The sequence below is a fragment of the Symphalangus syndactylus genome, chromosome 2 (genome assembly GCF_028878055.3).
Source record: "Symphalangus syndactylus isolate Jambi chromosome 2, NHGRI_mSymSyn1-v2.1_pri, whole genome shotgun sequence".
Lineage (NCBI taxonomy): Eukaryota > Metazoa > Chordata > Mammalia > Primates > Hylobatidae > Symphalangus > Symphalangus syndactylus.
This window is the reverse complement of record NC_072424.2, coordinates 88612446-88631745: the sequence shown is the minus strand read 5'-3', so window position 1 is coordinate 88631745 and position 19300 is coordinate 88612446. Positions and strand designations below refer to the sequence as shown.

General features: G+C 40.7%; 1 protein-coding gene across 8 annotated transcripts in view; it reads left to right on the top strand.

The window, feature by feature from the left end:
• CDK19 (cyclin dependent kinase 19) overlaps nucleotides 1-19300 on the top strand; it is a 201103-nt gene that overhangs the window by 30611 nt on the left and 151192 nt on the right. Inside the window, exons 2-3 of one of the 8 annotated variants that reach the window (XM_063631085.1) lie at nucleotides 6323-6452; nucleotides 12237-12298. The exons of 3 other annotated variants lie outside the window; for them this stretch is intronic. In XM_063631085.1, the coding sequence (XP_063487155.1) occupies nucleotides 6323-6452; nucleotides 12237-12298 (192 nt within the window). Of the gene's footprint in view, nucleotides 1-228; nucleotides 321-6322; nucleotides 6453-12236; nucleotides 12299-19300 lie in introns of those variants that run through there. 4 more of the 8 variants (XM_055261385.2, XM_063631091.1, XM_055261400.2 and 1 more) reach the window with 4 other exon arrangements.

Below are 19300 nucleotides of genomic sequence, written 5' to 3'. Positions count from 1 at the left end.
TGGTTGATTTTGTATTTTTAGTAGAGACGGGTTTTCTCTATGTTGGTCAGGCTGGTTGCCAACTCCCAACCTCAGGTGATCTGCCTGCCTTGGCCTCACAAAGTGGTGGGATTATAGGCGTGAGCCACTGTGCCCGGCCTATGATGTATTTCTATAAAGTTACACTAAGTGTGGCTGCCTCTTCTGTCTCCCCTTCTACCTCCTCCACCTCTGCCATCCTTGAGACAGCAAGACCAACTCCCCTCTTTCTTCTCAGCCGACTCAATGTGAAGACAATGAGGATGAAGAACTTTATGATGATCCACTTCTACTAATGAATAGTAAATATATTTTGTCTTTCTTATGGTTTCCTTAGCATTTTCTTTTCTGTAGCTTACTTTAGTGTAAGAATACAGTATATGATAAAAATAACATACAAAATATATGTTAATTGACTATGTTATCAGTGAGGTTTCCAGTCAACGGTAGGCTGTGAGTAGTTAAGTTTGTGGGAGTCAGAAGTTGTATGTGGGTTTTTGACTGTGTGTGGGGTAAGTGCCACTAAGCCCTGTGTTGTTCAAAGATCAACTGTTTACCTGTGGAGCAAGCAATGATCTCTAATGAAGGGAGACTGATGAAGGCAAATTGGTTATCAAAGATTGTCAGAATGTACTTTTCTATGAACATTCTAGGATATTGACTGATTGATGAATTAGTGCATTTTCCATTAGTTAAACGTTTGTTTAGGGCCTTCTAGCCAGGGGCTTTTTTTTTTTTTTTTTTTTTTTTTTTTGACAATTCAGTGGTTTTTAGCATATGCACAGGATTGTATAATTATCACCATTATCTAATTTTAGAACATTTCATCACCACAAACATTCTGTACACATTAGCAGTCACTCCTCATTTCCCTGGTATCCTCTAATCAACTTTTTGTGGCTTGTCTATGGATTTGTCTATTCTGGACATTATGTAAAAATGAAATCACACTATATATGTTATTGTGTGTCTTGCTTCTTTTACTCAGCATAATCAAAGTTCACCCATATTGTAGCATGTATGGGTATATCATTCTTTCAAATGACTGTGTGGATATATCACGTTGTATTTGTCCATTCATCAACTGATGAACATTTGATTGTTTCCACTTTTAGGCTATTATGATTAATGCTGCTATGAATATTTTTGTAGAAGTTTTTGTTGGGCCATATGTTTTCAGTTCTCTTGGGTATATATCTAGGCATGGAATTGCAGCATAGTATGTTAGCTGTTATGATGTTTAACCTTTGGAAGAACTACCAGCCTCTTTCCTAAAGCAGCTGTACCATTTCACATTTCCACCTGAAATGTATGAGGGTTTCAGTTCTCTACATTCTTGTCAGCATATGGTATTGTCTATCTTTCTGATTTTAGTCATTCTTGTGGGTGTGAAGTGGTAGCTCACTGTGGTTTTGATTTGCAGTTCCCTAATAACTTATGATGTTGAGCATTTTTTCATGTGCTTAGCGACCATTGCATATATTCTTTGGAGAAATGCCTACTCAAATTCTTTGCTCATTTTAAAATTGGGTTGTATTTTTATTGTTGTAAGAGTTCTTTTTATATTAATACTGTGCTCTTATGTGATGTATAATTTGCAAATATTTCTTGTTTTTTTTGAGTTGCCTTTTCACTTTCTTTTTTTTCTTTTTCTTTTTTGAGATGAAGTCTTGCTCTGTCACTCAGGCTGGAATGCAGTGGTGTGATCTTGGTTCGCTGCAGCCTCTCCCTCCCCAGCTCAAGCAATTCTCCTGCCTCAGCCTCCCGAGTAGCTGATATTACAGGTGTGCACCATTATGCTGGCTAATTTTTGTATTTTTAGTAGAGACGGGGTTTCACCATGTTGGCCAGGCTGGTTTCGAACCCCTGACCTCAGGTGATCCACCCGCTTCGGCCTCCCAAAGTGCTGGGATAACAGGCGTGAGCCACCGTGCCCAGCCTGACTTTTCAATTTCTTGATGATTCACTTATTTGGTTTTGTGATTCACTTTGAATCACAAAAGTTTTTAATTTTGATGAAGTCCAATCCATCTTTTTTTTCTTTTGTTGCTTGTGCTAAGAAACCACTGCTTGATCCAAGGTTGCAAAGATTTACTCCTTTGTTTTCTTCTTAGAGTTTTGTGGTTTAAGCTCTTATATTTAGGTCTGGAAGTGCTTTTTTTTTTTTTGAGACAGAATCTTGCTCTGTCACCCAGGCTGGAGAGCAATGGTGTGATCTTGGCTCACTGCAACCTCCACCTCCTGGGTTCATGCGATTCTCCTGCCTCAGCCTTTGGAGAAGCTGGGATTATAGATGTGCACCACCACGCTCGGCTAACTTTTGTATTTTTAGTGGAGATGGAGTTTCATCATGTTGGCCAGGCTGGTCTCGAACTCCTGACCTCTAGTGATCTGCCTGCCTTGGCTTCCCAAAGTGCTGAAATTATAGGTGTGAGCCATAGCACCCAACTCAGATATTCTTAGTGTTTTCAAATTTAACTTTATTGTGCTTTTATTTGATGTGGAAATTTGCAACACTTCAAGTAAAGCTATTACACTCCGAAAAGTTGTGCAGCAAATTTAACGAGGGTCCTTGCCCTATATTTGTCTGCTGTTCCTGCCCCTACCCAAAGTTAGTACTCTGCATTGTGCTGCCTCCTCCCATGTCATCTCTCAGGCTATGGATGCAAAGTGTCATTTTATTTTATCCTTTTAAAAACATCAGTTACCCTGACCAGAAGGAAAGAATTTAGTATGTTGGTATAATGGTGGGACTGTAGGCCGCAGACTATAGGAATAGTGTGCTGCAGGTGAGCAAGTGAAACTTCATTCTTAGATTAATAATTTATGATAGCTATTAGTGGGAGATAGGTTGCTTATATGGAACAGACTCGAGATTATTGTTACATCTTTGTAGTCTATGCAGAGGAAGCAAAATGTATAAAATTGTGGAGGAAAGAACAACAGCAAGTCATTCAGGATGTCTAGAGCAAATACTCAGGATGGAGGTTGGAAATGCATTTGAGAGAGAGGGAGAGCGTGATCATGTGTGCCAAGCTAAAGAATTTGGTGTTTAACCTGATGGAGAAAGGGAGTAATAGATTCCAAGTGGAATAAATTATTTTAGTTCCCAAAATGGAAATAGTGATTTTTTTTTTCTGATTGTAAAGGGAATACATGTTTGTCATAACATGCAAACAAGTAATAAAAAAATAGGCAGTGAAAAGCCCCTGTAATCCCATTCACTAGAGATAACCACTGCTTAACAGTTTGCTGTATAGTTTTACAGAGGAGAATTTTGTGATCAGTTTTGCAGCAGTGTGGATGGTGGAAAGGACAAAAGTTGGATGACATTGGAAGTAGATGGCTGTTAGGTCCAAATAGAAATGATGAGGACCTGTTTCTTAGTGGTAACTGTGGGGGTAGAAAAGGTGCAGAACTGGGGAAAAGTCCAAGGGATTTATTTAGGAGCTAGGATTCAGTGACCAGTTTGGCAACTGGGTGAAGGACTGATAAGTGGCCAGGATGAGAGTTGATTGGATTTCCCAGAACCTGGGACCAAACTGTGGCATCATTTGAGCAGGCGTAAAAGGGACAAATGGCAGTTGTTGCCAGCAGCATAATTTCAGAGTGGAAAAGTCTGTCCTTTTGTTCTTATTTTCCTCCTGTGTTTCTGGGTTTATTTAGAAGGGGAGGGTACAAGTAAGAATTCAATTTTGTTTGGACAGATAAAAGCTGTTATATCATGCCCTTTTCTCTAACTAATTCTGTTTCTTTTATTAGTTGAGTATAGCAGGTTTCTTTGAGAAGTTGCTTCTGTTTTGGTGTGTAATTATAGCATTAGCTTTTAAACTTCACAAAGTTTATGTTGGAATCTTTAAATTTTTATTCTGGGGAATTGGGATTGAGGTGGGGTGAGGGAGCCACTTTGGCAAGTTATTGACAGATTCTTTGACTCTAAAGAGCTGATTGTATCTCTGAATAGGTTTTTTTTTTTTTTCATTTGAGACAGGGTCTCACTTTGTCACCTAGGCAGTGACATGATCTTGGCTCATCGCAGCTTCTACCTCCTGGGCTCAAGCAATCCTCCCACCTCAGCCTCCTGAGTAGGTGGGACTACTAGGATGTGGCAACACGCCTAGCTAATTTTTGTATTTTTTTTGTAGAGATGGGGTTTCACAATGTTGTCTAACTGGTCTTGAACTCCTGAGCTCAAGCCATCTGCCCGTGTTGGCCTCCCAAAGTGCTAGGATTAGAGGTGTGAGCCACTGCACCCAGCCCGAATTGGGTCTTGCTTTCACCAAGTTCTGCTGTGTTTCTTATTACTGGGACAGGCAACTGTCTGATATAGTTTGGATATTTGTCCCCTCCAAATCTCAGGTTGGAAATTGACCTCCAGTGTTGGAGGTGGGGCCAACTGGGAAGTGTTTGGGTCATGGGGGCAGATCCCTTATGACTGGCTTGGTGCTGTCCTTGGTAATGAGTGAATTCTTGCTCTATCAGTTCCCAGGGAGATCTGGTTGTTCAAAAAGAATCTGGGATATCCCTCCTCTCTCTCTTGCTCCCTCTGTTGCCATGTGACACACTGGCTCCCCTTCCCCTTGTGCCATGATTGAAAGCTTCCTGAGGCCCTCATGAGAAGCAGATGCTGGTGCCATGTTTCTTATATGGCCTGCAGAACCATGCGCCAAATAAAATTCTTTTCTTTATAAATTAGCCAGTTTGAGGTATTCCTTTATAGCAACGCAAAATGGACTAATACACTAATATCTCACACATTTTCTTTCCTTACAACTTTTTGGATGGTTAATCAAGATAATGTGCATAAAGAACTACATAATGCTATGTAGTAGGCACTAAAATACACCGGCTTCTTCTATCTTACCTAAGAACAAACTTGAGATTATAAAAAAATGAAAAGTTAAAATCTCTTTCTTACATGTTTCATTTTTCCTTTAAAAAATTTTAAAAGTATATCTAAATGCCACCTCCTCTCTGCTTTCTCATCTCTGGAAGATGGGAAATCTTCCAGAGATGAGAAATGTCCACGATACTCCTCCTTTGCACTCATAGTACCATGGAACATTCTTCTTTCAAGCAGCTCATCATTCAGTATTTTAATTGTGCAGTACAATGCCTGGCACATAATTGATCCTTAATAAATATTTGTTGTAGAGATGTCTTGAAATGAGATAAAATATTCTCCATTGCCTTCTCTTGAACAGCTGAACAACCGTACTGAAAAAAATAGGTTTGTTTATCCACTCAGGAAGCTTGGTTTGTTTTGGAAGAAAAAATGGTATTTTGTAGTTAGGAAGTTTAAGTATTACCAACTGTCTTAAAATAAATTTAAATAAAAATAAATAAAATAAAAAAAATTCTGATGTCTTCTGATATATACCTTGATAGGAGATTTTATTTGTGTTGTGATTTGAAATGAAGGCAACAGCGTGACTTTTTTTTTTTTTTTTTGAGACGGGGTGTCACTCTGTCGCCAGGCTGGAGTGCAGTGGTGCGATCTCGGCTCACTGCAACCTCTGCCTCCCAGGTTCAAGTGATTCTCCTGCCTCAGTCTCCTGAGCAGCTAGGATTACAGGTGCATGCCACCATGGCCGGCTAATTTTTGTATTTTTGTATTTTTTTTTTTTTTTTTTTTTTTGAGATGGAGTCTCACTCTGTCGCCCAGGCTGGAGTGCAGTGGCGCCATCTCTACTCACTGCAACCTCCATCTCCTGGGTTCAAGTGATTCTCCTGTCTCAGCTTCCCGAGTAGCTGGGATTACAGACATGTGCCACCATACCCAGCTAATTTTTATATTTTTAGTAGAGACAGGGTTTTGCCATGTTGGCCAGGATGGTCTCGATCTCTTGACCTTGTGATCTGCCTGCCTCGGCCTCCTCAAGTGCTGGGATTACAGGTGTGAACCGTCGCGCCTGGCCTAATTTTTGTATTTTTGTAGAGAAAGGGTTTCACCATGTTGGCCAAGCTGTTCTCAAACTCCTGACCTCAAGTAATCCGCCCACCTCAGCCTCTCAAAGTGCTGGGATTACAGGTGTGAGCCACAGCGCCCAGCCTCCTTTAAGTGCTTGAGAATACGAGATTTTAAAAAATTTATTTATTGTAGAGATGGGGTCTTACTGTTTTGCCCAGGGTGGCCTCAAACTCCTGAGTTCAAGTGATCCTCTTGCTTCAGCCTTCCAAAGTGCTGGGATTACAGGTGTGAGGCACCGTGCCCAGCCAAGGTTTTTGAAGTACTTAAGAATGACTATTTCTCTGAACTTCATTTACTCATCTAACATTTATTGAGTTCTTCTTTATGCCCTAGTCTAGACCTTGTGCTAAGGGCTATAGAAAGTCGAAGAGTTACAGATGGTTTCCTATCCTCAAGGCCTTTCACTTTAATGACAGAGGAAGACCAAAACATCTCCACATTACATTATAGTTTCATAGGAAAGGTAAGCACAAAGGAACATTGTCCATTCATATTTGGTGCCTGAGTTTGTTGTTTATGCCTGTGTATAGGGTGAGTGCAGCAGGAAAGCTTTTTGGAGGAGCTGAGACTTGAAGGATACATGGAGAAAGACTGGGGAAAGGCATTTATTCCCAGCAAAGTGTATATACCTGTGCAAAGGCAGGGTGGTATTAGAAGTCTATAATTGGTTCTTTATGGCTGGAGGTAAGGCTGCAGATATAAGCAGAGGTCAAAGGAATCATGAAAGATAAGGAATCATGTGCCAAGATAAGGATTTTGATGATTGTGATTTGTATTTTAGAAAGATCACTGATACAGCAGTGTAAAGGTGGGTTTATTAGATTTAGGTTCACCTACAATACAAAACAGGTGGTCTCAACAAAATAGAGGTATATTTCTCACACTGAAGTCCAGTTTTGGCATGATGACTCTAGGATCATCAAAGACCTGAGTTCCTTCTGTCTGCTTGACTGTGCCTTGGCACAGCTTCCATTACCCTTATTGTCCAGAATGACTGCTGGAGTGCCATCCACCATATCTGAACTTCTAGCTAAGTTCCCTTTAAGTAGCTATCTTGGAAGTGTCTCATCCAATGACTTCCACTTCTAGCTTATTGACCAGTCGTAGCAGCGAGGAAGGCTGGGAAATATACACTTTTACCTGGATACATGCCACCCAGAATAAAACCATGGTCTGTTCCTAAGGAAGAAAGGGAGAATGGGTGTATACTAGGCAGCCAGTAGTGTTTGCCACAAAGAGGATGGATAATGGAGGTAGGGAGAACAATTTAGTACAATTTACCCAAGTAGTAATACGTGTGATTGCTTACACAAGACTAGTTTGGTTAATAATGCAAGAATTGAAACTCTTTAGTAACTCTGAGTAAAAGCCATTCTGCTGGGAAACCTAGAGGACTCCAGTGGTTATTTTGATAACATAACTGTTTTAGTGGGGCAAAAATTGTACTTTAATTATTATTATTATTTTTTTTTGAGACAGAGTCTCGCTCTGTCGCCCGGGCTGGAGTGCAGTGGCGCGATCTCGGCTCACTGCAAGCTCCGCCTCCCGGGTTCACGCCATTCTCCTGCCTCAGCCTCCGAGTAGCTGGGACTACAGGCGCCCGCCACCGCGCCCGGCTAATTTTTTGTATTTTTTAGTAGAGACGGGGTTTCACCGTGGTCTCGATCCCCCGACCTCGTGATCCGCCCGCCTCGGCCTCCCAAAGTGCTGGGATTACAAGCGTGAGCCACCGCGCCCGGCCACTTTAATTATTTTAACCTTTTAATTAAAAGACTTCCAATTAAACTTTTAGTAAAATTAAATCAGTACTAAAGAGGATTAATGTTTTTAAGAAAGACTGATAGGAATTCCTTTTTAAAAAATGTGTATAGTATGATTTTTAAAAACTATATGACGATATACATTAAACGGGTTTACAGTGGTTTTTTGGGAGATGAAATAATTTCATTTTTCTTCTTTGCAATTCCCTTTTTAGATTTTCTATACTTAGCACATGTTACTTTTTTAAAAATTGTGATAAAATACACATAATAAGAAATTTACCATCTTAACTATTTTTAGGTATACAGTTCAGTGGCATTGAGTACATTCATATTGTTGTGCTACCATCACCACCATCCATCCACAGACCTCTTTCATCTTACAAATCTGAAACTCTGGACCTATTAAAGAATAAGTCCCCATTCTCCCCTTCCCCCAGCACATGGCAACCACATTCTGCTTTCTGTCTCTATGAATTTGACTACTGTACCTACCTCATGTACATGGGATCTATAGTGTTTGTCCTTTTGTGAGGGCTCATTTGACCTAGCATAATGCCTTCAAGCTTGTTGTAGCATGTGTCAGAATTTCCCTTCTTTTTATGGCTAATATTCTGTTAGATGTATATGCTACCAATTGTTTATCCACTCATCCGTTAAGGGAAGCTTGGATTGTTTCCACATTTTGACTACTGTGAATAGTGGTGCTACAAACATGGGTATAGAAGTATCTCCTTGAGTCCCTGCTTTTCGTTTTTTTGACTCCATACCCAGAAGTGGAACTGCTGTATCATATGGTAATTCTCTGTTTAATTTTTTTTGATGAGCCGCTATACTATTTTCCATAGCAACTGCATCATTTTATGCTCCTGCCAACAGTACACAAGGGTTCCAGTTTTTCTGTGTCCTCACCAACACTTGTTATTTTATTTTATTTTTTAGTTTTTCCTTTTTTAGTTTTTTGATAGTAGCCATCATAAGGTATGAGGTTGTATCTTATTGTATTGAGATTTTAAAGTTTACAAAATGTTTGAGTGAGTTATGTAATCAAATGACAGCAAGTTTAAAAAACTGAAATACTTACTCTTGCTACTCTTACACCAATATTATTTGTTTTTTGGATATGTTGATTTTAAATTTTAAGGCCTTTTGTTTTGAAAAAGTTCTAATTCTTCTTTTAGTTTCATATCAAACATTTCTCATTTTGTTACATATTTTATACAACATTTTAATTGGAATTTTCTGAGAAAATGTTGCATATGCTGAGGAATATATAGCATGATTGAATACTTGAGAACACGTATAATTGTTTGGCTTCTTACATACAGATAGATGCTGGTTTGTATGATTTTAATTTCATAGGCTGGATGATGTGGTGACGAAGAACATGTTTCTGGGAGTGGTCTGGGTTTGACTTGCCACTTCTGGCTGCATGCTTTTGGGCAAGTTTCTTAAATTCCCTGTGTCTCATTTCTTCATCTTTAAAGTATAATAGTACCTATCTCAGAGTTTTGAAGACCAAATGGGTTAGTGCTTGTACAACTCTTAGAACTGTGCCTGGCACATCAAACATTCTATGTAAGCCTTTGCTACTATTATTGTTTTAATGGATGGGAATTTATCTCTTTAGTTTTCAGGATTATATGTAATGTTCAAGTAGTCACTGTGTTTCAACATAGTATGTCAAATGCACTTAACTTAGAATGTCACAAGCACTGCTTTAGAGGAGGGTGCAGTCTAGAAGGCTGTTTTGGGAATTAAGAGAAGATACAGCTGAGGCTGGGCATATTGCTAAATTAGTAATTTGATATAATTATCTCTTGGGGACTGTGCTCTTCTGGCTGCCATTTAGCTTTGACAACTAACTATTCTAGGCTCTTTTGGCCAGCTCAAAACTTTTGATTGCTTCTTTGGGCTTCCTCACACAGCTCCCCAGATTATTTGGCTGGGCAAAGAATATTTTTCTCTGGTTCTTTTTTTTTTTTTTTTGAGACAGAGTTTCAGTCTTGTTGCCCAGGCTGGAGTGCAATGGCGCGATCTCGGCTCACTGCAACCTCCACCTCCCAGGTTCAAGCGATTCACCTGTCTCAGCCTCTTGAGCAGCTGGGATTACAGTTGCACGCCACCGTGCCCAGCTGATTTTTGTATTTTTAGTAGAGACGAGTTTTTGTCTTGTTGGCCAGGCTGCTCTTGAACTCCCGACCTCAGGTGATCCACCTGCCTCAGTCTCGCAAAGTGCTGAGATTACAGGCATGAGCCACTGCGCCCGGCTATTTTCTCTGGTTCTTAGTTAACAACTTTTGTTAAGTCGCTAATTTAAATAGAATGCACTGGCTTAAGTTTTTGCATAAAATAGCACTCTGTGATTTATAATATTTTTAAAAACCTTGTTTCACTGATACTCAGTATAAATCTGAGAGATGGTGACGGTGTCCTCATTGAACAACTCTGGTTATACTGAGGGATTAAGTGCGTGATGTCACAAAGCAATTAAATGAGCTACCTTGGATTTGAGCTCAAGTCACCTGGCTTCAGGGCCAGTGTTTTAAAATGCTGTTTTTTCCTTGATGTGTCATCAGGTTTTAAGACAATACTTTGTTCCTTCTTTCCTAATTATTTGATGATACTTTTAAAGATTTCTAAATATTCCATAAAGATAATATGCCTCTCTCTTTTAAATTTAACAGCTGATAAAATTTATCTGATTCATTTTTCTCATACATCAGCTATATTTTGTAGTCTTTTATCCCTATTACCAGAAAAGAATGAAATAAAATCTGAGATCAAATATTTTACCTGATTAAATCCTTAATTTTTTACATGAATGTTTTCTGAAAAGCCTTTCATGTTTCATGATTATTTTTATTTTGATATTGGAACAAGGTAGATTTCTCTCCCATACTGCCTAGCATATGTAGTACCTTGCTTATTTCAACATTACTGTCAGAATTAAATTAAATTTTGCCACTAGAATAGCTTTACAGTGCTACTTTCTCCTTTTTTCTTTTACGTTGTCCTCTTCTAGGTCTGTTTTTAATTGCTTTTCTCTGATATTCCCAGTAATTTCTGGTTCTAAGAAGAGAATGTACCTTGAGCTGCAGGGTTTGCCATTCTCTATTTTGTGAAGTATATTTTTCCACCTAATTTCTTTTATTTTTTCTTTTCTTTCTTTTTTTGAGATGGATTCTCGCCCTGTTGCCAGGCTGGAGTGCAGTGGCGCAATCTTGGTTCACTGCAACCTCTGCCTCCGGGGTTCAGGCAATTTTCCTGCCTCAGCCTCCCGAGTAGCTGGGACTACAGGCGCGTGCCACCACACCCAGCTAATTTTTGCATTTTTAGTAGAGACGGGGTTTCACCATGTTGGCCAGGATGGTCTCGATCTCTTGACCTTGTGATCTGCCTGCCTCGGCCTCCCGAAGTGCTGGGATTACAGGTGTGAGCCACCGTGCCCAGCCTATTTTTGATTTCTTTTGAAATAGTGTCTTGCTCTGTCGCCCAGGCTGGGGTGTAGTGGTGTGATCAGGACTCACTACAGCCCCAACCTCCTGGACTCAGGTGATCCTCCCACCTCAGCCTCCCAAGTAGCTGGGACTACAGGTGTGCACTGCCATGTCCAGCTAGTTTTTGTATTTTTAGTAGAGATGGGGTTTCTCCCTGTTGTCCATGCTGGTCTTGAACTCCTGAGCACAAGCAATCCACCAGCCTTGGCTTCCCAAAGTGATGGGATTACAGGCATAACCCACCGTCCCCAGCCTTTAATTTGTTTTATATTCTTTATATAATTGTCCCTTTATCTGTGGTTTTGCTTTCTGCTGTTTTAGTTACTGACTTGTGGTCTGAAAATATTAAATAGAAAATTCCAGAAATAAAGATTTCATGTTTCAAATTGTACCCATTTTGAGTAGTGTGATGAAATCTTATGCTGTCCAGCACTGTCTTCCTCTGTCCCTTTGGGGATATGAATCATCCCTTTGTCCAGTATATCCATGCTATAGACACTACCTGTCACTTGGTAGCCATTTTAGTTAACAGATTAAAAAACAGCGTGTATAGGGTGTCTGGTACTATCCCAGATTTCAGGCAGCTACTGGGGGTCTTGGAACGTATCCCCCATGGATAAGGGGGGGACTACTGTATATGTATTGGCTCTCTCACATAATTTAAAAAGTTGAATTGTTACTTTCAGTGTATATAAATTCAAACTTTATTACTGCATTAGTTTTTTCAGTAGTATAAATTGGTTCTTTTGGTAAGAATATAATTAGTTAAGGCTCAACTTTTGGTCTTTTCATACAATAAGCTGCATTATATATAATTAATTGTGAATGTTACCTATATATTGTTGATATGCTCATTGTCAAATCTGAAATCTGAGTTCCTTGGCAGATATGTAGACTTGTGATAGGCATTTGGCATTTTATGTTTTGGGCAGTGTAACTTTAAATCTACATAAACTTCTCTGCCTTTTGCCTCTGCTGTGTTCATAGATTCCAGGAGGGCTTCGTGTATGGACCTCAAGCGTTGGAGGTAGCAGACTTTTCAGCAGAAGGTAAAGCAGAGTATTGCCTTCTGGTGTCATTGTGTGTGTGTGCTGGGGTGGGTATGTGACAGGTGAGAGCTTTTCACAAGTGTAATCACTAAGTAATTTATAATGATGCATTAAATGATTCACTTTCATAAAATTTAAAACCAAGATAATACCTGTACAATTTTATTCAGTATTACTAAAATTCATTAAAAAAGTAAGATTTAGATAGAACTAAAGACTCTAAGTTTCACTTTCTTTGCCACTAAGAAATAGTAGGAGTGAGTAGGAAAACAGAGCATTAGTATAATGTATGCGATATACCATGTAATTTTCTCAGACCTAGCTTTACTCTGATTTCTTCTTGAGAACTTGTCCAAGTCATAATTCATATGCTGCTCCTTTTACTGAAACATTGCTTCACAATAGAGGGGCAGCCTAATCCATGACTCATGACTGGAAGATAGGCATTCTTGCTATAGGTCCCATTTGCCAGAAATGTTAGTTTCCAATATGCTAGTTACCTGTCTCTTGATAACTTTTTTTTTGTTTGTTTTTTTTTTTTGAGACAGAGTCTCACTCTGTTGCCAGGCTGGAGTGCAGTGGTGCGATCTTGGCTCACTGCAACGTCCACCTCCTGGGTTCAAGTGATTGTCCTGCCTCAGCCTCCCAAGTAGCTGGACCTACAGACATGCACCATCACGCCCAGCTAATTTTTGTATTTTTATTAGAGATGGGGTTTCACCATGTTGGCCAGGATGGTCTTGATCTCTTGACCTCGTGATCTGCCCACAGTTAGTTTTCATCCCACACACTTGTAAAATACGTTTTTATAGAGACTTTTTTTTTTTTTTTTTTTTAAGAGATGGGGTTTCCCCATGTTGCCCAGGCTGGTCTTGAGCCCCTGGGCTCAAGCGATCTGCCCGCCTTAGCCTCCCAAAGTGCTAAGATTATAGGCATCAGCCACCACGCCCTGCTATGGAGACCTTTTTAATGAGTCTTTTTTTTTTTTTTTTTTTTTGGGACAGGGACTCACTGTTTCCCAGCCTTGAGTGCAGTGGTGCCATCACAACTCATTGTGGCTTTGACCTCCCAGGCCTAAGCAATCCTCCCACTTCAGCCTCCCAAGTAGCTGGGACCACAGGCTCACGCCACCACACCTGACTACTTTTTAAGTTATTTGTAGAGACAGGGTCTTGCTTTATTGCCCAGGCTGGTCTGGAACTTGTGGCCTCAAACAACCCTCCTGCCTTGGCCCCCCAAAATGTTGGAATTACAAGTATAGCCACTGCCTGGTGGAGTCACTTTTTATGGTGTGACTAGAGATCAGAAATTCTGACATATGTACTTTACCTGGGTAATGCTTTAAAAAAAAAAAAAAAAGAAAACATTTTGCTATTTATGTGCCAGATATTATAGATGTTACTTTCTGTGAACTTAACCGTTTATGAACTTTCTTCACATGATACTTGAAGAGTTTTTTTTTTTTTTTTTAGAAAGAGATCTATAGCAGCTAACAATGTACTCTTAGACATAAAGTTAGTAATGTGGCTAGTTTTTAAATAGATTCTGAATGGGAATCAGAGGAATGGTTTTCTTATGGAGTTGTTTAGATATCAAGTAAGTGTGATATGGTTTGGCTCTGTGTCCCCACCCATATCTCCTCATCTTGAATTGTACTCCCATAATTCCCACGTGTTGTGGGAGGGACTCGGTGGGAGATAATTTGAATTAAGGGGGCAGTTTCCCCCCTACTGCTCTCATGGTAGTGAATAAGTCTCATGAGATCTGATGGTTTTATCAGGGGTTTCCATTTTGGGATCCTTCTCATTTTCTCTTGCTGCCACCATGTAAGAAGTGCCTTTTGCCTCCCGCTGTAATACTGAGGCTTCCCCAGCCGTGTGGAACTGTAAGTCCAATTAAACCTCTTTTTCTTCCCAGTCTCAGGTATGTCTTTATCAACAGTGTGAAAACGGACTAATATAGTAAGTTGGTACCAGTAGAGTGGGGTGCTGCTTAAAAGATACCTGAAAATGTGGAAGTGACTTTGGCAGAGGTTGGAACAGTTTGAAGGGCTCAGAAGAAGATAGGAAAATGTGGCGAAGTTTGGAATTTCCTAGAGACTTGTTGAGTGGCTTTGCCCGAGATGCTGATAGCGATATGGACAAGGTCCAGGCTGAGGTGGTCTCAAATGGAGATGAGGAACTTGTTGGGAACTGGAGCGAAGGTGACTCTTGTTATGTTTTAGCAAAGAGACTGGTGGCGTTTTGCCCCTGCCCTAGAGATTTGTGGAACTTTGAACTTGAGAAAGATTATTTAGGGTATCAGGCGGAAGAAATTTCTAAGCAGCAAAGCATTCGAGAGGTGACTTGGATGTTGTTAAAGGCATTCAGTTTTAAAAGGGAAGCAGAGCATAAGAGGTTGGAAAATTTGCAGCCTGACAATGTTATGGAAAAGAAAAACCCAGAAAATGGGAGCCAGCTATAAAAATGTGCATAAGTAACAAGGAGCAGAATGTTAATTCCCAAGACAATGAGGAAAATGTCTCCAGAGCATGTCAGAGATCTTCAAGGCAGCCTCTCCCATCACAGTCCTGGAGGCATAGGAGAAAATGGTTTCATGGGCTGGGCCAGGGGTCCCTGTACTGTATGAAGTCTAGGGACTTGGTGCCCTGCATCCCAGTCACTCCAGCTGTGGCTAAAAGTGGCCAAGGTGCAGTTCAGGCTGTTGCTTCAGAGGGTGGAAGCCCCAAGCCTTGGCAGGTTCCATGTGGTGTTGAGCCTGTGGGTGCACAGAAGTCAAGAACTGAGGTTTGGGAACCTCCGTCTAGATTTCAGAAGATGTATGGAAATGCTGGATGCCAAGGCAAAAGTTTGCTGCAGGGGCGAGGCCCTCATGGAGAACCTCTGTTAGGGCAGTGCAGAAGGGAAATGTGGGGTTGGAGCCCCCACACACAGCTCCTAGTGGGGCACCAGCTAGTGGAGCTGTGAGAAGACCTCCAGACCCCAGAATGGTAGATCCACTGACAGCTTGCACCATGCACCTGGAAAAGCTGCAGACACTCAACACCAGCCCGTGAAAGCAACCAGCCCGTGAAAGCAGCCAGGAGGGGGGCTATACCCTGCAAAGCCACAGGGTTTGAGCTGCCCAAGACCATGGGAACCCACTTCTCACATCCGTGTGACCTGGATGTGAGACCTCGAGTCAAAGGAGATCATTTTGGAGCTTTAAAATTTGACTGCTCTGCTGGATTTTGAATTTGCATGGGCCCGTAACCCGTTTGTTTTGGCCAATTTCTCCCTTTGGAATGCCTGTATTTACCCAATTCCTTCCTGTACCCCATTGTATCTAGGAAGTGACTAGCTTGCTTTTGATTTTACAGGCTCATAGGTGGAAGGGACTTGTCTTGGATGAGACTTTGGACTGTGGACTTTTGGGTTAATGCTGAAATGAGTTAAGACTTTGGGGGACTGTTGGGAAGGCATGATTGGTTTTGAAATGTGAGGACATGAGATTTGGAGGGGTCAGAAGTGGAATGATATGGTTTGGCTCTGTGTCCCCATCCAAATCTCATCTTGAATTCTACAACCATAATTCCCACGTGTTGTGGGATGGAGCCAGTGGGAGATAATTTGAATCATGGGAGCAGTTTCCCCCATACTATTCTTGTGTTAGTGAATAAGTCTCGTGAGATCTGATGGTTTTATCAGGGGTTTCTGCTTTTGCATCCTTCTCATTTTCTCTTGCTGCCGCCATGTAAGAAGTGCCTTTCGCCTCCCGCTATGATTCTGAGGCCTCCCCAGCCATGTGGAACTGTAAGTCCAATTAAACCTCTTTTTCTTCCCAATCTCGGGTATGTCTTTATCAGCAGCATGAAAATGGACTAATACAAAGTAGCTGCATATTATATCTTATATTTAGGATATACACCTTATGTGAAGTTGGATAGTATGTATTTATGAAATCTCTACTGTGTTCCCAACACAGGAGCACACCGTTTTACAATGAACCAAGTTTCACTATTCTTTCACTTCCTCCTATTCAGAGAAGCTATTTTTCTTAACTAGAAGAGATAGGTGAATTTCAGGCTATTTATTGGGGTAAGCTACAATTTTACTTCCCAAACCCTTTTGCCTTTATTTTACTTTTTTCAGTGGCTATTTTGAGGATATTTTCTCTTTACCAATAATAGATTGGAAGCAATTTAAAGCCTTTCGTACATTTGCAGGCTAGTTGGCCATTTTCATCACTGTTGAATTATGCATTCTTATATTTGTTTAGCTAATCTGACTGTGGTGTATTTTGCTACCAGTTGAGAATCTCAATAGATTATCCGTATCAAGACATAGGGAGACTCCTCACCCAGCTCCCAACTCCACCTCAGTTTCTATGAGAAAGATGAGATTAAATGGATGGTTATGAAAATATTAAAAAAAATTAATTGACTATTTTCTTGAGCAGTTTTAGGTTTACAGAAAACCTGGAGTAGAAAGTAAAGTTCCCATATACCACCCCCTGCTCCCCAGTTTTCCCTATTATTATTATTATTATTATTTTTTGAGATGGAGTCTCGCTGTCTCACCCAGGCTAGAGTGCAGTGGCACCATCCCAGCTCACTGCAACCTCCAGCTCCCGGGTTCAAGCGATTCTCCTGCCTCAGCCTCTCTAGTAGCTGGGATTACAGGCATGTGCCACTATGCCCGGCTAATTTTTGTATTTTTAGTAGAGACAGGGTTTCACCATGGTGGCCAGGCTGGTCTCGAACTCCGGACCTCAGATGATCCACCTGCGTCAGCCTCCCAAAGTGCTGAGATTACAGGTGTGAGCCATGTGCCTGGCCAATTTTCCCTATTATTAACATCTTGCTTTACTGAGACACATTTGTTACAATTGATAATTCAATATTGTTGCATTATTGTTAACTAAAGTTCATAGTTTACATTAGGGTTTTGTTTTTTTTTTGAGATGGAGTCTCTCTGTCATACAGTCTGGAATGCAGTGGTACAATCTTGGCTTACTGCAACCTCTGCCTCTGGGGTTCAAGCAATTCTTCTGCCTTAGCCTCCCGAGTAGCTGAGACTACAGGCGCGTGCCACCATGCCAGGCTAATTTTTCTGTATTTTTAGTAGAGATGGGGTTTCGTCATGTTGGCCAGGCTGGTCTCAAACTCCTGACCTCAGGTGATCCACCTACCTTGGACCCCCAAAGTGCTGGGATTACAGGCTTGAGCCACCATGCCTGGCCTTCATTAGGGTTTGCTGTCTATACATTAGGTATATTCTATGGGTTTTGATAAATGTGTAATGATATGTATTTAACCATTACAGTATCATACGGAGTAGCTCACTGCCCTAAACATCACCTGTGCTACACCTTTTCATCCCTGGTTCCCTCCCTGCAAGCCCCTGACAACCACTGATCTTTTTCTGTCTCTACAGTTTTGCCTTTTCCAAAATGTCATGGAGTTGAGTATGTAGCTTTTTCAGGTTGGTTTCTTGTACTTTGTAATATGCATTTAAGATTCCTCCATGTCTTTTCATGGCTTGATAGCTCATTTCTTTTTAGTGCTGAATAATGTTCTATTTCTGGATGTATCAAGTTTATCCATTCACCTACTGAAGGATATCTTGGTTGCTTCCAGCTTTTGGCAATTATGAGTAAAGCTGCTATAAACATTTGTATGCAGGTTTTTCTTTAGACCTGTTTTCATCTTCTTTGGGTAAATACCAAGGAGTGCAACTGCTGGATCACGTGGCACGAGTATGTTTAGTTTTGTAAGAAACTGCCAAACTGTCTTCCAAAGTGGCTGTACTACTTTGCGTTCCCACCAGCAATGAACGAGCATTCCTATTGCTCCACATCCTTGTCAGCATTTGATGTTGTCAGTGTTTTGGATTTTAGCCATGCTAATGGGTGTGCAGTGGTGTTGTTTTAATTTGCAACCTCTAATGACATGAGAGTTGAACATCTTTTCATGTGTCCTATTTCCCATCTGCATTTCTTCTTTGGTGAGGTGTCCTTTCAGATCTTTTGCTCATTTTTTAATTGAGTTGTTTCTTTTCCTTTTTCTTTTCTTTTCAGAGCTCCTCTGAAGAAAGGAGGGCTGTTGGTTTTCTTATTGTTGAGTTTTAAGAGTTCTTTGTTTATTTCTGATACCACTTCTTTATCAGATATTTGTTTTGCAATTATTTTTCTCCCAGTCAATGGCTTGTATTTTTACCTTCTTGAAAATATCTTTCACAAAGCAAAAGTTTTAGTTTTACTCAAGTCTAACTTCCCAAATTTAAAAAATATTTTTAATTGATGTATAATGATTGTACATGTGATGCTCCAGTACATGTATACAATGTGTAATGATCAAATCAGGATAATTAGCATATTCATTGCCTCAAACATTTATCATTTATTTGTGTTGGGAACATTCAAAATTCTCTCTTCTTGGCCGGGTGCTGTGACTCACAACAGTAATCCCAGCACTTTGGGAGGCTGAGGATCGTGGATCACCTGAGGTCAGGAGTTCGAGACCAGCCTGGCCAACATGGTGAAACCCTATCTCTACTAAAAATACAAAAAATTAGCCAGGTATGGTGACGTATGCCTGTAGTCCCAGTTACTTGGGAGGCTAAAGCGAGATAATTGCTTGAACCTGGGAGGCAGAGGTTTTTGGCCAGGCTGGTCTCGAACTCCTGACCTCAGGTGATCTGCCCACCTCAGCCTCCCAAATTGCTGGGTTTACAGGCTTGAGCCACCGTGCCTGGCCAATTATTCTTAACTATAGTCACTCAACTGTGCTATGGAACACCAGAACTTATTTCTTCTATCTGTGATTTTGTACCTATTAACCAACCTCTCTTTTTCTCCCCATCCCCTGGCCTTTCCCAGCCTCTGGTAACCACTGTTCTACTTGGTACTTCCATGAGGTTAACTTTTTTTTTTCCTGTTTGTTTATTTATTTATGAGGCAGAGTCTCACTCTGTCGCCCACGCTGGAGTGCAGCGGCGCAATCTTGGCTCACTGCAACCTCCA